This window comes from Carica papaya, chromosome 5 (assembly GCF_054855325.1).
Source record: "Carica papaya isolate Zhongbai chromosome 5, ASM5485532v1, whole genome shotgun sequence".
NCBI classification, from domain to species: domain Eukaryota; kingdom Viridiplantae; phylum Streptophyta; class Magnoliopsida; order Brassicales; family Caricaceae; genus Carica; species Carica papaya.
The window spans coordinates 18,786,533-18,805,583 of record NC_142313.1 but is presented as its reverse complement, the minus strand read 5'-3'; the positions used below and the strand labels follow the sequence as shown (position 1 = coordinate 18,805,583).

General features: G+C 33.3%; 1 protein-coding gene across 2 annotated transcripts; it reads left to right on the top strand.

Annotated features, from left to right (window-relative positions):
- The first annotated feature begins 1,826 nt into the window (after positions 1-1,826).
- Positions 1,827-18,098, top strand: LOC110810766 (alpha/beta-Hydrolases superfamily protein). 2 transcript variants are annotated; one of them, XM_088219634.1, is made up of 10 exons: positions 1,827-2,053; positions 2,227-2,418; positions 9,641-9,703; positions 13,677-13,809; positions 14,236-14,491; positions 14,897-15,025; positions 15,112-15,161; positions 16,439-16,536; positions 16,613-16,900; positions 17,337-18,098. In XM_088219634.1, the coding sequence occupies exons 2-10, from the start codon at positions 2,416-2,418 to the stop codon at positions 17,823-17,825; spliced, it is 1,509 nt and encodes a 502-aa protein (XP_088075760.1). In that variant the 5' UTR covers positions 1,827-2,053; positions 2,227-2,415; the 3' UTR covers positions 17,826-18,098. The 2 variants fall into 2 exon arrangements, with proteins under 2 accessions (XP_088075760.1, XP_021892741.1); XM_022037049.2 differs by lacking the exon at positions 2,227-2,418.
- Positions 18,099-19,051: the final 953 nt, after the last annotated feature.

Here is a 19,051-nt window from a genome sequence, read left to right as displayed (position 1 = left end):
TTTATTTTCTTTTAAATTCTAGATCTTTACATGAAATTTTCATGACTCGGGTTTTCTCGTGACAAAATAAACGTAGTTTTATAGTTGATTATTTTTCAAAATTCAAAGTAAAGAATGATAACTAATTGATTATTTTTCAAAATTCAAAGTAAAGAATGATAACTAATTGATTATTTTATAAAGTTTAAAGTAAAGAATGATAATACTTGATTATTTTACGAAGTTTAAAGTAAAGAATGATAACAATCATATTCTAATTATTTTCAATAACTATCATATTTCAATTCTTTTCAATCTCAAAATTTATTAATAAATAAAAAAATATAAAGGATATTTTTCATAAAATTTTGAGAAAATTACTTGGAATAATTCAATATTAATCTCATTTTAATTATTATCATTAGCACTTATTTTTCATATCAAAATTTAATTACCTATAAAAAAAATTTAAGAATAACATTTGAGGGAATATAACTTGTTCATTAGCCATGTAGTCTATCCAAGCCCGCAAGTTTGAAACATACATTTCGAAGGTATTTGATTTATAAATTATATAATTTATAACATCTTTCTTAAAATATAATTTAATATAATTATTTTTATAAGTTATTTGTCTCATTGGTTTTTTTATAATAAAATTAGTATAATTTTGTTCTTAATTATTTTACAAAGTTCAAAGTAAAGAATGATAAACATCATACTTTAATTCTTTTTTACCCTAAATATGTAAAAAATGAAAAAAATATAAATAATATTCTTCATAAATTACTTTAAATAATTCAGCGTGAGTTAGATATTAAACTCATTTAATTTATTATCATTAACACTCATTTTTCATATCAAAATTTAATTACCTACAAAAATCTAAGAATAACTATTAAGGGAGTATAATATATATATTTAGGTGAATTTGACTTATAGATTATATATTTTATAACATCTTTGATACAGTATAAGTTGATACAATTATTATTATTATTTTTATAGAATTTGACTCATGTATTTTCTTATAACAAAATAAGTGTAATTTTATTCTTAATTATTTTATAAAATTCAAAACAAAGAATGAAAACCATCATACTCTAAGATATAAAGGATATTGCTCATAAAATCTTGAAATGATTACTTAGAATAATTCAATATAATTTAAATATTAAACTAGTTTTAGTTATTATCATTAACACTCATTTTTCATATTAAATTTAATTGGCTATAAAAAATTTAAAAATAATTGTTGAGGTAAGATAACTTATTTATTAACTATGTAGTTTATCCAAACCCGCAAGTTCATAACATATATTTAGAAGGTATTTATTTAACTAATATTTTTGTACAAGTTTATTTACCAATTTAGTGAAGATATAGCTTATAACGGTATTATATCAAAATCTAAAAAGTAATAATTTTATAACAAAGTAATTCTAAAATTGGTAGATTTTTTTTGCTTAAAATTTATTCATTTATACTTTATACTAATTAAAATATAAACTTTACATAAAACTATATTTTTCCTTCAATTATTTTTATTATTTTATACACACTTGATTATAGGTTAGAGATATTTTTTAATTTGTAAAACAAAAAATTATAAATTAAAATTTGGTTAGCTTTCTAAAAATGCTATTATAATGACGTAAAATTATTTTAGGCCATTTTTTACATATAAATTATGTATGACAATACATATATGTAGCACTTTTTACATAAATTTTTAGATAAAAATTAAAATTTTTGCCAAAAAGAATGTTAAATTTTAATTTACTTGTATTTTTCAATTTAAATATTTTTTTGAAATAATTCAAATATGTAATATACATATTTGAAACAAAAATAAATCCAGTTATCGAAACCGACCGAATCATCTATACCATGGCTCGTCTGCTTCTTGTGCGGAATTAGAGGAAAGGAGAAGAGGCCCCCGGCACGGCTCAAGACGAAATCAGAGAAGGCTGAAGGCGGAGGGAGAGGGCTAGAGGAACTGAACTATAGATAGCTTCTAAGGACAGAGGGAATTTTCTTTGCAGATTCTTGTCGACAATATTTGTCTCATTTGGTATTATAATCTTTTACCCATATATTGATCTTTTAGCGGAGAGGCTGTTTATTTTCTGTTTGTTCCTCTGGTATCAAGGCAGTATGTAGTCTTTTGGATTTATGATTTCGGAGATTGCCTTTCTTAGTATGAAACGGAAACTGGTAAACAATTTTACTGTTTCGAGTATACAGGTCGATAATCTCTTTGAATAAATGCGTGGGAGAACTTTGCTTGCGCCACGGATGATCTGGCTTAGTGTAATTTTTTTTAGACGTATATTGATGGATAACTTGCACAATCTATGGGCATTTCATTAAATTTTGGGGCTAGATTCTGCTGCTTGAGCAATTCCTGAAGAGCTTTTGGACTCCAGGTTGAGAATGGTAGGTGGAACGTTTGGTTACCTGTCTTTGAACATGGATACATGACTTTGAATGGAAATGGTCAGGATTAAGTGAGTGACAAAAATCAAGGTGTTGTTTTCAGGCTAGAGTTTTATCCAGTGGGTACGATAACTCTTCTTTAGAGGGTTGTTATGTGTGATTGGATTCAGGTTGGAGGAACACAAAACGCCTATGAAAAGAAGAGGGATTATGGTCATAAAGAAGCATGTTTTATTAGTTGACCTTTTTCTAGCTAAGAGGAATGCTCTTAGCTTGGTATGCCATTCTCTGAATTTTCTCTATTAGATTACATAGTAGGTTATTCGGGGTGTGCTTCTTGGACCTTGCTCTTTTAGGTTGAGAAGTAAATTGCTTTATACATTGTTTTTGCTGTTTTGACATCTTTTGCCCTATGGTTTGAGTTAACATGTGATAGGTAATAGCATGAACAAATTAGCTATGCATGAGAGTTATATAAAGAATGAAGCCTTGAAGAGCGAAGATGAAATGCATTTTCATCTCTTCTTTTATGGTTCTAGTCTTGGTTATATTTGGCCCCGTCTTTTTCTCAACTTGGATTGTAGTAATGGTAATATATATGATCTTAGTCAATTTAACTATAAAAGTCAAGGTCATACACACTTCACTTATTTAGGACACAAATAAATGCATGCAAATTGGAAATTAATTAATTAGTCTACTTCATAGATTAGGTATTTTCTACTTTCCTATCCTATATCATTTTGAACCTAATTTTTGTATTGTTTGACCAATGCATTATAATGCATTTGATCCCTTTTCCAACAGAATTAGCATCTTACAGTCATTCTTTATGAAATATTATTGAAGAATTTGAGAATAAGAAATAACTCTCCTTTTTTCTCTACATTTATTCATCGATAATCAGCAACATTTTATAGGCAAAGGAAGAAGGAAAAAGACAAAAAACTAACAAACTTCCCTAGTGGAAGGAACAAAAGGCACAACCTGCCAGTAACCATTTTGTTATATTGTCTGGTTGTAAAAAATAGAAAAAAGAAAATACTGAAAATAATTCTACACTCTTCCTCAATTTAGGTTACATAAATATTTAGTAAGTTTAAATTGGATATTAATTTGTTGAAGAGTCCTTTGGGAAGTACCTTTGTTAAAATATCTGCAATTTGCTGATTAGTAGGAACGTGGAGTATTGTAATGGTTTGATCTTCAATCTTCTCCCTGATGAAGTGCTTATCTATTTCCACGTGTTTAGTTCGATCATGATATACAGAATTTTTAGGTATGCTGATTGTTGCTTTATTGTCGCACCATACTTTCATTGGAGTAGTAACCAAGAATTTCATTTCCATTAGAATTCTTTTTAACCAAATTCCCTCACATATTCCATGAGCAAGTGACCGAAATTCAACTTCTGCACTACTTCGTGACACAACAAATTATTTCTTGTTCCGCCTAGTGACTAAGTTTCCCCAAATGTAAGTACAGTACCCAGACGTAGATTTTCTGTCAGTTATAGAACCCGTCTAATTAGAATCTGTGTAGATTTCAATATTCCAGTTCATTGTTTTTTGGAAAAATAGTACTTGTTCTGGAGTTTTCTTAAGGTATCTTAAGATCCGATATACCATATTCATATGAATATCAGTAGATTGGTTCATGAATTGACTTGCAGTACTTACAGTGAAACTGATGTCAGGTCTAGTATGAGCAAGATAGATAAGTTTGCCCACAAGTCTCTGATATCTTTCTTTATCAACTGACTTGTCATTTTTAAATCCAACTTTTGTAGTTGTTTCCATGGGAGTTTCTGCTGGTTTACACCCGAGCATCCCTGTTTCTTTCAGCAGGTCAAGAATATATTTCCGTTGTGACACAGATATCCCCTTTTTAGAACGAGCAAATTCCATTCCTAAAAAATACCTGAGTGCTCTAAGATCTTTTATCTCAAATTCCGTAGTAAGAAAACTTTTGAGTTTTTGAATTTCTTTTATGTTATCACCTGTTAAAATAATATCATCAACATAGACAATTAGGATAGCTTTCTTATCAGAGGCACTGTTCTTGACAAACAAAGTATGATCAGACTGACATTGCTCGTAGCTCATATGTTTTAACTACTTTGGTAAATCTGTCAAACCCAGCTCTCGAAGATTGTTTTAGTTCATAGAGTGCCTTTTTGAGTTTGCATACCTTGTAAGTTTCATATGTGGTCTCAAGGCTTGGAGGAACTTCCATATATATCTCTTCTTTTAAATCTCCATTGAGAAATGCATTTTTTACATCAAGTTGACAGAGAGGCTAATTAAGATTAGAGGCAAGAGAGAGTAATATCCGAATAGTGTTGTGCTTAGCCACTGGGGCGAATGTTTCCTGATAGTCTATCCCGTAGAACTAAATGAAGCCTTTAGCTACTAGATGAGTTTTGTACTGATTCACACTTCCATCAGGATTGTGTTTTACAGTAAATACTCATTTGCACCCAACTTTATGTTTTCCCAGTGGAAGTTCTGTCAGTTCCCAATTCTTGTTTTTTTCAAGGGCTCTAATCTCTTCTTGAATAGCACCTCTCCACATTGGCAATGTAAGGGCTTTATGAATGGTTTTAGGTTCAGTGGGGCTGCCATCAAGTTTGCTTACGTATGCATGATACTTTGAAGACAAGTTGCTGAATGAAATATAATCCTGTATAGAGTGTTTAGTACAAGATCGAGTTCCTTTCTGCAAACCAATAGGTAACTCAGTATCATGATCAGTAGTGGTAACTGTGTCAGAAATTGTGCCTGAAAACTCATTACCTGATGTGTTCTTTATGCTTAGAACTGGAATAGACTCATGGTAATGTATAGTTGGTTTCTTTATTAACTGGAGTTTTGTGTTTACTAGTATAGGCACGTAACTCTTTATTGATAGTAGTAGATATAAGTTCAGGTTCAAACTCTTTGATACTGGTTTCAAGAAAATTTGATGAGTTCTCGGGAATAGTGGGGGGAGAAAAGGTGAGAAGTGGTGTATTTATATCCCATACTTGATATTTCTTCTTAGGACTCTCCCCCTGAATATCAGTAGTGGGATAGAATGACTGGTTTTTAAAAAAAGTAACATCCATAGTGTTGTAGAAACGACGGGTCTTGGGACAAAAACATTTATATCCTTTTTTATTTGGTGAATATCCAACAAAAACACATTTAATGGCCCGTGGGTCAAGTTTGCCCCTGAAATGAGTATGAACATAAATATAGGCGGAATAACCAAAAACTTTATAGGGAAGGGTATGAAAAATATGAGATTGCGGAAAGATCCTGAGGAAGATACCGTAGAGTGTTCGAAATGAGAGAGTTCGGGAGGGCATGCGGTTTATCAAGTATGCAGCGGTGAGAACAGCCTCTTCCCAAAGAAATTTTGGAATGTGGGTAGTGAACATGATGGATCAAGCTATTTCAAGAATGTGTCTATTTTTTCGTTCAGTTATACCATTTTGTTGTGGAGTATTAATACAGGAACTTTGATGGATAATGTCGTGGTCAGAAAAATATTGGCTCAAAGTGGTTTCAAAGTATTCACATCCATTGTCTGACCTCACTACTTAGATGTTGGTGTAAAATTGATTTTGAATCATAATGTGAAATTTTTTGAAAATTTGGTTAACTTCATATTTTTCTTTCATGAGAAAATTTCAAATAATTGTAGTGTGATCATCAACAAAAGATATAAACTGTTTTGTCCCGATAATATTAGTGACCCGAGAAGGACCTTATACATCACTATGAATTAATGAAAAATGTTTTGTGGGTTTGTAAACTGAACTGGAAAATGAATTTCGAATATGTTTGGACAGCTGACATACTTCGCATTGAAAGAAAGTTTGATTTTCATTTCAAAACAAATCAGGAAATAGCTTTTTCAAGTACACGAAGTTAGAATGTCCTAAACGGTAATGTCATAATATGATAGGGCATTCTATATTTAAGTTGTTTACAGATTCAGAATTAGTACATACTGCATGATGAGTTTGTCTATTAAGAGAAGAGTTGTCAGTTTGCAGTAGATAAAGACCCGAATCCATACTAGCATTGTCAATCATCTTCCCCGAGTTCAAGTCCTGAAATTCACACAGTTTACAATTAAATGTAGCCACACAATTCAAGTCCTGTGATAATTTACTTACTGACAGGAGATTGCAATCCAAATTTGGAACATACAGCACAGAGTACAAAATTAACTCGGGTGTCAGTGCAATTATTCCTATTTCTTCGACCTGGGAGCTAGAGCCATCAACAATTTGAATTGAGAATTTACTTCTGCACTTACTATATTCCTTGAATAATGAGATATCCCTAGTCATATGATCAGAAGCACCTGAATTAATAATGCATATTCTCCTTTTTGTGGAATAAGTTGAAAAACTAGAAAAATTACCTTTGTGAGCTGTAGAAGCATTACTGAGAACCATATTGGGTGAAAACATTTTTTAGAGGATGCTGATTTGTTCAGGACTAAATAAGGAGCTTTCGGTAGAAATGGCTGCAGCAGATTTCTCTTTTGTTGAGACAAAATTGCCTCGATGAATTTCCTCCATTTTCTGCTTTGGTGTTTTCTTCTTCTCAGCCGATTCCTTCTCAGCTGGTTTCCCGTGAAGCTTCCAGCACTTTCTACGAACGTGTCCCAACCTTTTACAGTATTCACACCATGACCGTCCATTTCGCTCAGTCACTCGACTTGTGAGAACAGTACCAGTCTCGGGTGAGAGAGATATGTTTTCAGCAGGGTTAGGGTTGAGTTGCGAGTCACCCATCATCACTTTCTTCCTGCTTTCTTCGCATTGCACCTCAGAGAACACCTCTAATGTTCGGGAGAGGTTTGGTTCTAAGGATGCGTCCTCTTATCTCGTCGAGCTTTTTGTTCAATTCGAAAAGGAACTTGAAGATTTGTCTCTGTTCCACGATGCTTCGGAATCTCCTGGCATCCTCTGGGTAGCTCCAAGCATGTTCCTCAAAAACATCAAGTTGTAATATTGAGTTACAGTTTTTTCTCTTGGCGTAGGTCGTGAAGATTTGCTTCTATTTCAAAGATGACAGAAGTGTTGTCGCGAGTGGAATAGAACTCACGAGCTGCGACCCAGATATCGTGCGCAGTCTCATAAAAGAGAAAAAAATTTTCTCTTGTAAGAAAATTTTTTTCTCATCGAGTAAGAAAATTGTAATATTGAGTTACAGTTTTTTCTCTTGGCGTAGGTCGTGAAGGTTTGCTTCTATTTCAAAGATGACAGAAGTGTTGTCGCGAGTGGAATAGAACTCACGAGCTGCGACCCAGATATCGTGCGCAGTCTCATAAAGGAGAAAATTTTTGCCAATCTTAGTAATCATTGAGTTCACCAACTAAGATATAATAAGATTGTTCTCAACTTTCCATATCCGAGCATTTGGATCGTTCGCGGGAGGAGGTGAGAGCTCTCCAGTGAGGTATTCATCTCGGCATTTCCCTCGGATGAACATCAACACCGAGGACGACCATTGAAGATAGTTACTGTCATTTAGTCGATAGCCAGTAACGAAAGATGGAGTCTGACTAGCAAGAGCATGGTTGTCAGGCACCGGAAGGTGAGAGACCAAAAAAACTTCGGGCGAAGAAGGGTCTGCTCATCCATTGCCTATTGAATGCAAGAGAGATGTTGAAGAATTTAAATCAGACTTGCTCTGATACCATGAAAATTTGAGAATAAGAAATAACTCTCCTTTCTTCTCTACATTTATTCATCGATAATCAGCAACATTTTATAGGCAAAAGAAGGAGGAAAAAGAGCAAAAATTAACAAACTTCCCTAGTGGAAGGGAAAAAAGGCATAACCTGTTAGTAACCATTTTGTTATATTGTCAGGTTGTAAAAAAGAGAAAAATACTTAAAATAATTCTACAATTATTATATTTTTCAGAGAGTCTTGCCTTAACCCTAGCACGACATAATTTACTATAGCTGGATCATGACAAGAGCAGTTGATGGCATTGATATCTGAGCATCTTTTCCCCTTCTTATCCAGGTACTCACATCATATAATGTTTGGTTGGTAGCATCATTTGTGCAACTCCAGATGCCGCCAATTGCATCTTATCTTGCTAAACTGAAGGTTGGGCTGCACTTTTCTTTGCTCAAATCCTTTGTCCTCCGAGGAGTGAATTTGAAAGCGAACCAACTTTCCCACTCTTCTGTTTCGTGTTGATTTAGTGCTGAAATTTTCAACAATTTACTACCCAACACAACTCTTTTTATCCGACTGCAAGAAGTCCATCTCGGTTTGGGGGAAATTCTAGTTGTTTAGAGATTAGCTAATGGCTATTTATTACCCAATGCCTGATTCTTGAGTTTAGTTGCTGGATTTTGGTTCAATATGGTAAGAGTAGTGGTTTTTGTTTTTATGGGGTTCTTTTGGAGGATTAAGCAGTAACAATTTTCTCTTGGATTTTATTTCCATGTTTTTCAATTTAGGATGGTTAGGGATGATACTCTCTTGGTGAGAAGTTACTGTTGGATTTGTTTTGAATCATGATTGTTTCTGGTTGCCTCTGGCCATTATCTAGTTGGGTTTGGTAGACAGGGTTAGTTCGTACAAGGTGCCTTCACAGTTGGATTTTTGATAGTATGTGAGAAGGCTGGTTTGCTTTTGTATGAACAATGTTTCTAGACTTGTATGTAATTTAGGTTTTTTACTATATACCAAAAATGTCCTTGAGTATTTTGATATCTAGTGCTTCCTTTTCTAGCATTCTAGTTCATGTACATGGGAATATTCTGATCATTCTAAGTACTGGAGGTGCTTATGAGTATTCTGGATAGCCAACGTATAATTTGGTTATTCCAGGGACCAGGGGAGTTTATGTGCATTCTGGATGCTCGAGGGTGTTTCTAGGTACCAGGGGTGTTTCTAACTACCCAGGGATGTTTTTAGGCATTCCAGGCATTCAAGGGAATTTTTAGGTGTTTATGAGCAATTCAGGCATCTGAAAGAGTTTCTAAGCTTTTTAGGTATAGCAATGTAAATGTGATTATGTTGCATGATTTCTTTTTTTTTTTATACTCAAATAATTTTATGTAATTAAACTACGTTTATATAGTCAAACATGAACAATGACATTAAGTCACAATGTATCACAAAGTTAATTACATTGTTGCATTAAAAGTTTTAAATCCAATAAAACACTCTTTTTAAGTTTTTGTTTCTGGTGGTCAGAAATCAATCTCGATGAGGGAATCTGGAAATACAAGAGATGGAGAGTCACGCATGCCACTGGTTGTAAGTTTTGTATCTTACATTTTTTTCTTTCCCCTAATCTGCAAGTCCAACAACTTCTCAGCTTTTGCATTGTGTTAATCTCTGAATGTGCTCTATCTATAGTTGCTTTGTATTTTAACATTAGAATTAAAAATTCAATGGAGCAAGATATCTTTCTAGAATGTTTATGAAGAGATCACTGTTATTTCCATTTTATTCCGATTATTAGGCGAAATTGTGTGATATCAAGCACATACCTTAATTTTTAATGCTATTTTTGGGAGAGGGAGAGGGCGAGGGGATGGAAGTAAAGGAAGTAAAATTCTTCTAAAATTGGTAGAGTGCATGTAATTAAAGTTTTTTTTTTTTCTTTTTCATCATTGCATAATTATTCTCAATGATTTCTTTTGTCTTTCTAACTTAATGACTCTATGTTCTCTCTCAGTCCACTTTTATTCAAATAATGAAAAGATTGTGTTCTCATTTCCATTGTTTAGTTGACAAAGTAATAATATATTTAACATTATTATATTTCATTGTCTAAAATCTTATATTATATTTGGATTGGGGGAAGTGATGGGGAAAAAGGGAAATAATAGATTCCCACTATTTCATTACTTGCTTTGATAAAAATGGCGAACAAACTAATTTTTTTTCTGATAAATTAATTTCCCGCACTCTCTAAAATTGTCAAAAATTGAGAGGAAATTAGGAAAAAAAAGTTAAAAGCTTTAAATTATAAAATTATTTAGTCTATTACAAGGTATTTATCTTGCCATTTTATTAGTAAAGACTATAATTATTATTTTTTTTTTACAATTGAGGTAGATACAAGGGTCCATAGATTTTGGGTCTAATTACTAATGGATTTATTAGTTTGAAAAATTACAGTCCAATCATTATGTTTTAAGCAAACATTGTGATGCAGTCCATTAGACTAATTATAGATGTTAAAATCATTATAATTTTTTAATAGAAAAAGAAATATTGTTAAAATGATAATAATGTACTTATAATTATAGATAAAAAGATATTTTCCTAGAACTTTTTTTTTTTACTTGAGTAATACGCTTCTCAAAAAGATATCCTCCTAAAGCCTTCTAGAATAGAGCTCCAAAAAATAGTATTTATTTGAAATGTTAAAATCGTTATTAAAGTACGAATTGATATTCTTTTAATCAAGAGATACACAAAGAGCTTTGGTTAAAGATAAAACACATAAATCTTATAGAAAAGTGAAGAATCTTGATTGAAATTGTGGGAAATGTTTAGTTAGTCACACTTGTCTAGTCACGGTTTTTCAAGCTTTCTATTAACTTTTGAACAAAATTCTCTAGTTTTCTTCAATATTTCATATATGCTCTTTTTTAGATCAATTTTTGGGTATCTTGAGAAGAAAAAAAAAACAAAAATTGTATTTTAACAGTAATTTTGATAATTATTAAGTTTGCCATATTATAGAAGTTTGTCATTGTTGATTTTGGAGGAAAAATATATTTTTTTTTCTCACCGTTTATGTTGTTATATATGAGGTATTTATAGAATTTTTAATCTATTAATAAGAAAATTTATATTTTAGTAAAACTCTAATTATATCATCTTAATTAATAAAATAATAAACTAATAAAATAATAAAATATTATAGTCATTACTCTCTCTCAAGTTGGTACAAAGATATCACATATACCCAACTTACAGATCAAGTTCTGAAGAAATTTGTTAGAAGCTCCTTTAATGAAGATATCTACCACTTGATCACTAGAAAACACATGATATAAACATAAAGTCGCACACAGAGTAGTTGGAAAAGGACTAGAAAAGGCTGGTAGAGGAGTTTGTGTGTGGAGGAACCAGATCGGCATTGGTACCGCAAAACTAGAGGCAAACGTGCGCAGAGGAGTTAGAAAAAGAATCAAAGAAGGCAGGTCGAGGCGGCTCACACGTGAAGAAGCCGAATAAGTGCTAGTATCACAAAACCATAGGTGGTTGTGCGTAGAAGAACCGGAAAAAGGACTAGAGAAGGCCGGTCCGAGCGACTCATGCGTGGAGAAGCCGGTTAAGCGCCGATATTGCGAAACCAGAGGCGACTTGCACATGGAAGAGTAGGAAAAAGGACCAGAAAAGGCGATTGAAGCGGCTCGCTCGCTAAGGAAGCTAGATCGGTGCCGGATTGTGAAACCAAAGGCGAACGTGCGCAGAGGAGCCGGAAAAGGACAAGAGAAGGCTAGTCGGAGCGACTTGAATGCAAAGAAGGCCTATTTGTGCGTAGTGCAGCCGGAGAATTGAAGAGAGAGTACATGTGCCGGAAAAAAAGATCTGCGGCGGCCAAGCTGTGGAAAAACCAAATCTGAGTGGTTACGGCACGATTTTCACCAGATCCGTGTCGAATATGAACCCGCCAGCAGTCTCTATGATGATTCCCAATTAAATCGTGGCAGCACGTGGCAATCGGCAGCGGTGCGTGCGGCTTATGTGCTTGTGTTTCTGGCGGCTAGGGTGTCAAAGAAAGGCTGTTGGTGAGTATACGACACCTATCTGGGGTGATGATGAGAGTAGATTTGGATAAGTTAGTACCAACTCAGCCTATTATACTATTTTAGAATTTGAAGGAAATTCTTAAATTAAAACCCTAAAATAGTTTTATTTGACTCTAATATTATATTGATTTTAGAGAAAAAATGTATATTTTATTTTCTTACCCTTTATATTGTTATACCTGAACTATTTATAGAATTTTTAACAAATTGATAAGGAAATTTTTATTTTAATATAATTCTAATTACATCATTTTGTCTAATTAAATAATAAACTAATTAAATAATAAAATAATAAGATATCCTATTTAACAGTTATATAAAAGGACTTCTAATTTATTTTATAGACAATCATTTCCTTTCTTTTATAGACCTAAACTAAAGAAAGGATTAGCAACAATCATATGATTCCCTTTTTTCTAGTTTTTAGTTTTTTAGAGAAATGAAAAAATAAATGTCTCCTTTCTCTTCATTAAAAATCATCAAGTTGTTTTACTTTTGGTTCCATTTTCTGTTATTTCCTTTACTAATATTTATTCAAATGTAGTGTCTTGGCAGGATGTAATCATTGTAGTAAGCTCTAATGTAATTAACATTATAGACATTCTCGATTACATATTATGTTGTTTGGTGGGAAGATTCATACTTGGAATAATTATATTTGAACAAGTGATAGTAATAGCAGTGTTAGTCAAATGGACATAATTTTTTGTCAATTCTTTCTTCGCACCACACTTGTCAAAAGTTTTTCAAATTTCAAAGTAACTTAATTGTTTTCACAAAAAAGTTATTTACTTCATAAAATTAAATAGAAATATTAGAAAATCAACATAATATTTCTTAGTAAAAATATTTTCACAAAATAATGAAGTAATAAAAAGACATTAACAAATTTTACAAAAAAATAACATTCCATAGATAATATAATATAGAGTAATATAGTAAAAGAAGCCAGAAAATAAGATAAAAATTAAAAAATGTGTTTTAAAACAAGATTTAGTTCAGGATGAGGTGCTGCTTTATTATAAATCCATGACCACTTCTCTTCCGGGGTAATGAATTCCCAAACTGTTTTCTTTTATGGTGTCCTCAAGTGAGAAGTTTTTGATATTGTGATAAGAGTTTATGAGAACCTCACTTGAAAAGGTAGCATGAAGATTGGAGAAGGTGGGAAAAGGAAGTTCAGGGGTAAGAATAACTGAAGAGTAGGGTTTTTGAGCCATCTGTCAGTTGACATGTAGAAGAGTTGAAAGTTTTGAGTCTTTTGGATGTGAAGATGTTTTTATGTAAGATTACTTGGTTCAAGGGATCAGTCAGAAATTCACCAGCATTTTATCTTGCTTTTTTTCTTGCAATTCATTGGAACTAGCACATGATATGGATACTCATTAATGTAAGAACTCATGCTTGTCATTTCTAATTTTGCTTTGACTTCAATAACAGCTTTTTCATTTTGTCAGGCGCAAAACAGTGGTTTGAGGAATGATGGGATCACACCTGAGCTATTTAACTCTTTGCCAGCTCTCAATGAAGCTGCTTCTTATCTTTCACAGGCAGCATCATTAATAACTGGATGTTTCTCTGATTATTCTGGTAGGCTCTATCTACTGTGCTTCTTCTTGCGTGGTTTTTCATATTTTTTATGTATCCAGGAAAGATGGTGATTTTGATGTAAACTTTTATATAAATTTTGATATGTTATTTTCTAAATATTGTACTTAGTTCTCATGGATCTTGGTTAAATTTTCTATTGCTTACATGAGAAATATCATCAAAGATTTCATGCATATCCGTTTTGAATGATCAATTAGAACTCTATAAGGATGTGAAGTGATTTTCTCTTTCCAATAAGTAATGCATTGGATGTATTTCCCTTGCTAATGACTAATGTATGAGATATTTCACTTAGCAACAACTAATTTATTTAATTTTCCATGCTTTGCCTTCATATTTTCAAATGCTTTTCATGATACCCATAGTTGGATATCTTAGGTTACAGTTGTTTTCAACTTTTTCCAGTGGAACGTGCTGCTAGAGAATCTGAGGATTCAGCAAGTCATGCACAGGAATTGGTTACACTTTCTTCACGAGAAGCTGAGGAATGTGCTGTTAGTGATCTTTCTTCCAGTGAAAGACTTCTGGCGTCTGAATCATCTTCTTCTACCACTGTTGCTTCCTATAGACTAAGAAGTGCCTCTGGAGATCAGTCTCAAAGTACAAATGCACTTGTAGAATCAAGTCGTACTGTGCAGAATGGGATTTTCCTTTTTCAGGGGTACTTTTTCCCTGTCTGCAAAATATGCTAATCTTTCAGGATAAAGTAAATTGTAGAAATGCATATATGATTAACCATCATAACCTGTTCTACTGGAAAACTTGTGTCCTGCTTTTTTCTAATATTCACTTCTTATTTGGCATTTCTTTCCAGTGGGAAGGAAGTCAAATGATAATTTTTCATATCAATGACTTGCACTTTTTTGAAAATTTAGTTTAAAAGAGCAAATACTCTTTATTTGTACCCTTATATTTATGCCAAAAAAAAATCTGTAGCCTTATTATCTTATAACTTCTCCTTTTGCTCTCTCTGGGAATGTGCTCCCTGTGCTTGCTTGGGCATGCATCTTTTCTTTGGTTAAAGCTCCTCAGATGGGCTAAACCATGATGTTATTATTGCTTTCAGACTTGTTGAACGAGCACGGAGGACTCTTCGTGGTTCTGCAGATGATATAGGATGGTTACAGCAGGATCCAGAGATGCCTCCTGTTGAAGATGGAACAGAAAAATTCATAGAAATTCTTGATAACATCAGGTAAAAAAACTTTCCATTTTATGTGCCTATATCGGCCAACCGTGCTTTGCAAATTGTTGACTCTGTTGGGCCGTTCTTTCTCTCAGGCATGGTCTACACAAGCTTCCAAACTCTGTCGTTTATTTGTTGGTTCCAGGTAGCAACTGTTCCTTCCTAAGATGTTGTGTAAAAAGGAATGATCTCCTCTTTTTGGTCTTGTCTCAGGACATTGTTTTTGAGTGCATTGCAGATGTTTTGTAACCTCTTGAGATGTCCAAGGTGTATTAACATTTATTTGGCAAGATTTTTTTTTTTTTTTTTTTCTTGTACAAGTATGCTATTTTTCTTGGATAGCTATATTTTTTAGAATTCCCTTCTTAGTAGCTTTCAGTTGTACAGCGTAATGACATGGATTAGTTTTAGTGTGAGCTCTCGCACAAGCTTTTATTAGGAATTTTTGTTTTTGAGAAATTTTGTTAAGAATATCTGATGATGGATGAGGTTCTGGACATTCTTTTTCTTTGAGGAAGATGAGGTTTTGGGTTTCAGTTTAACTATGGTCACAAGTATTTGCTGCATCATTTAATTTTCAGTTCTTGGAATTTAAATCACTGAAAGGAGACTTTAATTTCCTATCATGAAAACAGAGAGGACTGAGTGCATAAAATGGGTGGTTTTTCAAGGACTGCTGGGAAATATGTTGATGCAATTGTAGAATAAGCTAAACAGGATCTTATTAGTATTAGAAAATATTTAGACTCTAACAATATGTAATCTAGTGATTTTGCGTGTTTTTATATTATTTAGGCTTTTTTGCGCAATATTAGCTGATTTTGGAATTAAAGATCAAATAGCATTCTACCTTAGCTATATTTTGACACCTTGTTTTGTTTTTTCTGTTTCCTTATTTTCATTTGATCCTATCAATCATAAATAGATACCACCTAATTAATAAGAGTTAATATTTAGTAACTGTTGCATCAAGGTAGCATTCCGAATAACTAAAATATAAGATTATTACCAACATATTCCTAACACTAATATTCATACCTATTTCCATTTTTCTCACATGGCAGCATTAGTTGAAGTTTCTTGTGGAACTTGAATAATTATATTGTAAATGCTTAAGACAGTCTTGGCAAATCCAAACAGACTTGAATTAGGTCTGGGAACTTATTGTTTGACATATCAAAATTATATATAAAACTTTCTGGAGTAAATATTCAATCAAGAATACAGAGCAGTGTCAAATCTACATTGACTTTCCATCCATGATTCGACCTTTTTAAAATGTTGAACTTTACAATCTTGTCTATGCATCATGTGAATGGCAGAACTAGAGATCTCTGTCTATGCATCGTGTGAATTGACTGATTTGTTGGCTTAGTTAAAGACTGTAAACTGATTGCATTCTGATATTGTCAAATATGGCAGGTCTTTTCAGCAATCACGGACCTCTTTATTTTGTAAGCACAAAAATGAGTTTCTCAAAGATGGGTCTGGCCTGTCATATTGCCAAGATTCACAGTGAGGTATTTATTGTAATCTCTATTTCATTTAATGTTGTTTTATTGATTGAGTACTGAACTGTGAACAATCATTAATCAGGCTTCAGTTGAGAAAAATGCAAGAGAGATAAAGGAGTATATTGAGGAAATTTATTGGGGTTCCCAGAAACGTGTTTTGCTTCTAGGACATAGCAAAGGGGGTGTAGATGCAGCAGCTGCGTTATCGTTGTATTGGTCTGACTTGAAAGATAAGGTTGCTGGGTTGGCACTGGCTCAGAGTCCCTATGGTGGAAGCCCTATAGCTTCAGATATTTTACGGGAGGGACAACTTGGTGATTATGTAAATCTAAGGAAGCTTATGGAAATTCTGATCTGTAAAGTCATTAAGGTATTTCTGGAGGCTTTTGACTTTTGTACTTCATATTTGTATTTGCAGTCATGGCTGTTGGCAATGGGTTTGATTTTATCTGTTACATTGCCAATTCGTGCTCCACGCAATCAGCACAACTCTCTTAATTCCTTCACAGAAAATATTGCTGGATAATGTAATCAGTGGAAACAATCTATAGCTAACCCTGGTTGATTGGGATATGCTTTCAGTCCGTGGATCCTGAGTTTGGTTGGTCTCTGAAATTAGTTCCTGCCATGTCATATTGAAATTTAAGAACAGGAAGTTTTTATAATCGCAGAAGCATTATTATGTTTATTTGTCTATTTTGTAATTAGTGCTAATTTAACAGGTGAATGTTATTGGAGTAATTACAAAATATTCATAGATGAATTATTTTTCGCTACTTATTGAATTATGCATTGCTAATGTGAAGGGCGACATGCAAGCTCTGGAAGACTTGACCTACGAGAGGAGAAAGGAATTCTTGAAGAAACACCATTTACCGAGAGAACTTCCTGTTGTTTCGTTCCACACAGAAGCTAGCATCAGTCCTGCTGTTTTGGCCACCTTATCTCATGTTGCTCACGCCGAGCTGCCATTAGTGTCTCCTCTTTCAGCAGGTCAGCCTGCAAAACTTCCAGTCATCATACCCGTTGCTGCTGCAATGGCTACATGTGCTCAATTACTTCAGGTCAGGTATGGAGAAAAGAGTGATGGACTGGTCACACGTCGTGATGCAGAAGTGCCGGCATCTGTTGTTGTGCGGCCAAAACGTAAACTAGACCATAGTTGGATGGTTTATTCGTCATTAAATGATAATCCTTCTGAAGCTGATGCTGCTCAAGTGTGTGAAGCGCTTTTGACATTACTTGTGGAAGTCGGGCAGAAAAAGAGACACGAACTTGCGATGAAGGATGAATGATGCATATAACGACTTATTTTCATCTCCTCACCATTTCTTCTTGTAATTTTTGTCAATTTATATTCTGATTGCCAAAACGACTTCACCTTGACTGAGATCACCTCGTCCTGTTCTTTAATGTACATAGTTGAAGCTTAGGTTTCATTACTTTAGTGATGAATGGTTATACGTTGTCTCTCCATATTGAGAATAAGGGCTGGAGCTCTAGTGACACGCCCTTTATTTTTGGTAATGTTAAAAGAAAAAAAAAAATTGAAGTTGCCCTCTTCACCATTGTTGATCTAATGATCCTCACTTATCCTTTCATTTTCATTACCATCTTCTTCCCACATTTTTCTCAGTTTCATTTCGTGATGGTGTCAGGTTCTTCGGTCCAATGTTTAGCAGATTTTGCTTTACTAAAATGCATCAAAGAAGCATTTTGATATGGTAAAATTTGGATCATATTTAACACTTAAATAATGAATTGCATTCAAATCTATTACCAATATAAGCATCTAAAGTGCCAAGTTCCTGCAAAAATTTTCTCAACCAAATTGCATGATTGGTTACTTTAGCAGCTGCAATATATCCAGCCTATATTGTGGGCTGAGCTACAACCTCCTGCTTCTTTGAACTCCAAATAAACATACTAGAATAAAAAAAATGTAAAACCTAGGGTGTTTTAAGATTCATTAACACTCCTAGCCCAGTCATTATCTAAAAAGCTAATTAACTCCCTACTCTCAACCTTTGAAAAAAGAATTTCACAATTGATTGTCCTTCTCAAGTACCTTAACACCCTTTTAATTGCATTTATATGCTTATGATTTGGGAAATGCATGAATCGAGATAGCAAGCTTGCTGAGTACATGATATCTGGCTTTGTTGTTGTCAAGTAAAGTAATTGCCAATCAGACTTCTCTATACTCTAGCATCAACGTTTTATGCTTCTTTTTCTTCTTCCGAAAGCTTCTCATTTACAACAAATAAAGTTGCTATTGATTTTCAATTTTCCATCTTGAAATTTTTAAGTTCACCCGAAGCATATTTCTTTTGCGAAATGAAGATTGAATCAACTTGTTTAATATCCATTCCAAAGAAGTGACACATTCCCCCCAAATCAAACATCTCAAATTCCTTAGTCATAACATGTTTGAATTCATGAATTAAATAAGGATCATTACCAACCACAAGTATATCAACAACACAGATCAAAACCACAAGTTGTTTTCCGCTTTCAATGT

What these genes read in the sequence shown, in the direction of transcription:
- LOC110810766 (XM_088219634.1), top strand. An exon ending in ATGTTTCTCTGATTATTCTG is followed by an intron (nt 13,810 to 14,235) that starts GTAGGCTCTATC and finishes AACTTTTTCCAG; the next exon opens with TGGAACGTGCTGCTAGAGAA. An exon ending in TTGCCAAGATTCACAGTGAG is followed by an intron (nt 16,537 to 16,612) that starts GTATTTATTGTA and finishes ATCATTAATCAG; the next exon opens with GCTTCAGTTGAGAAAAATGC.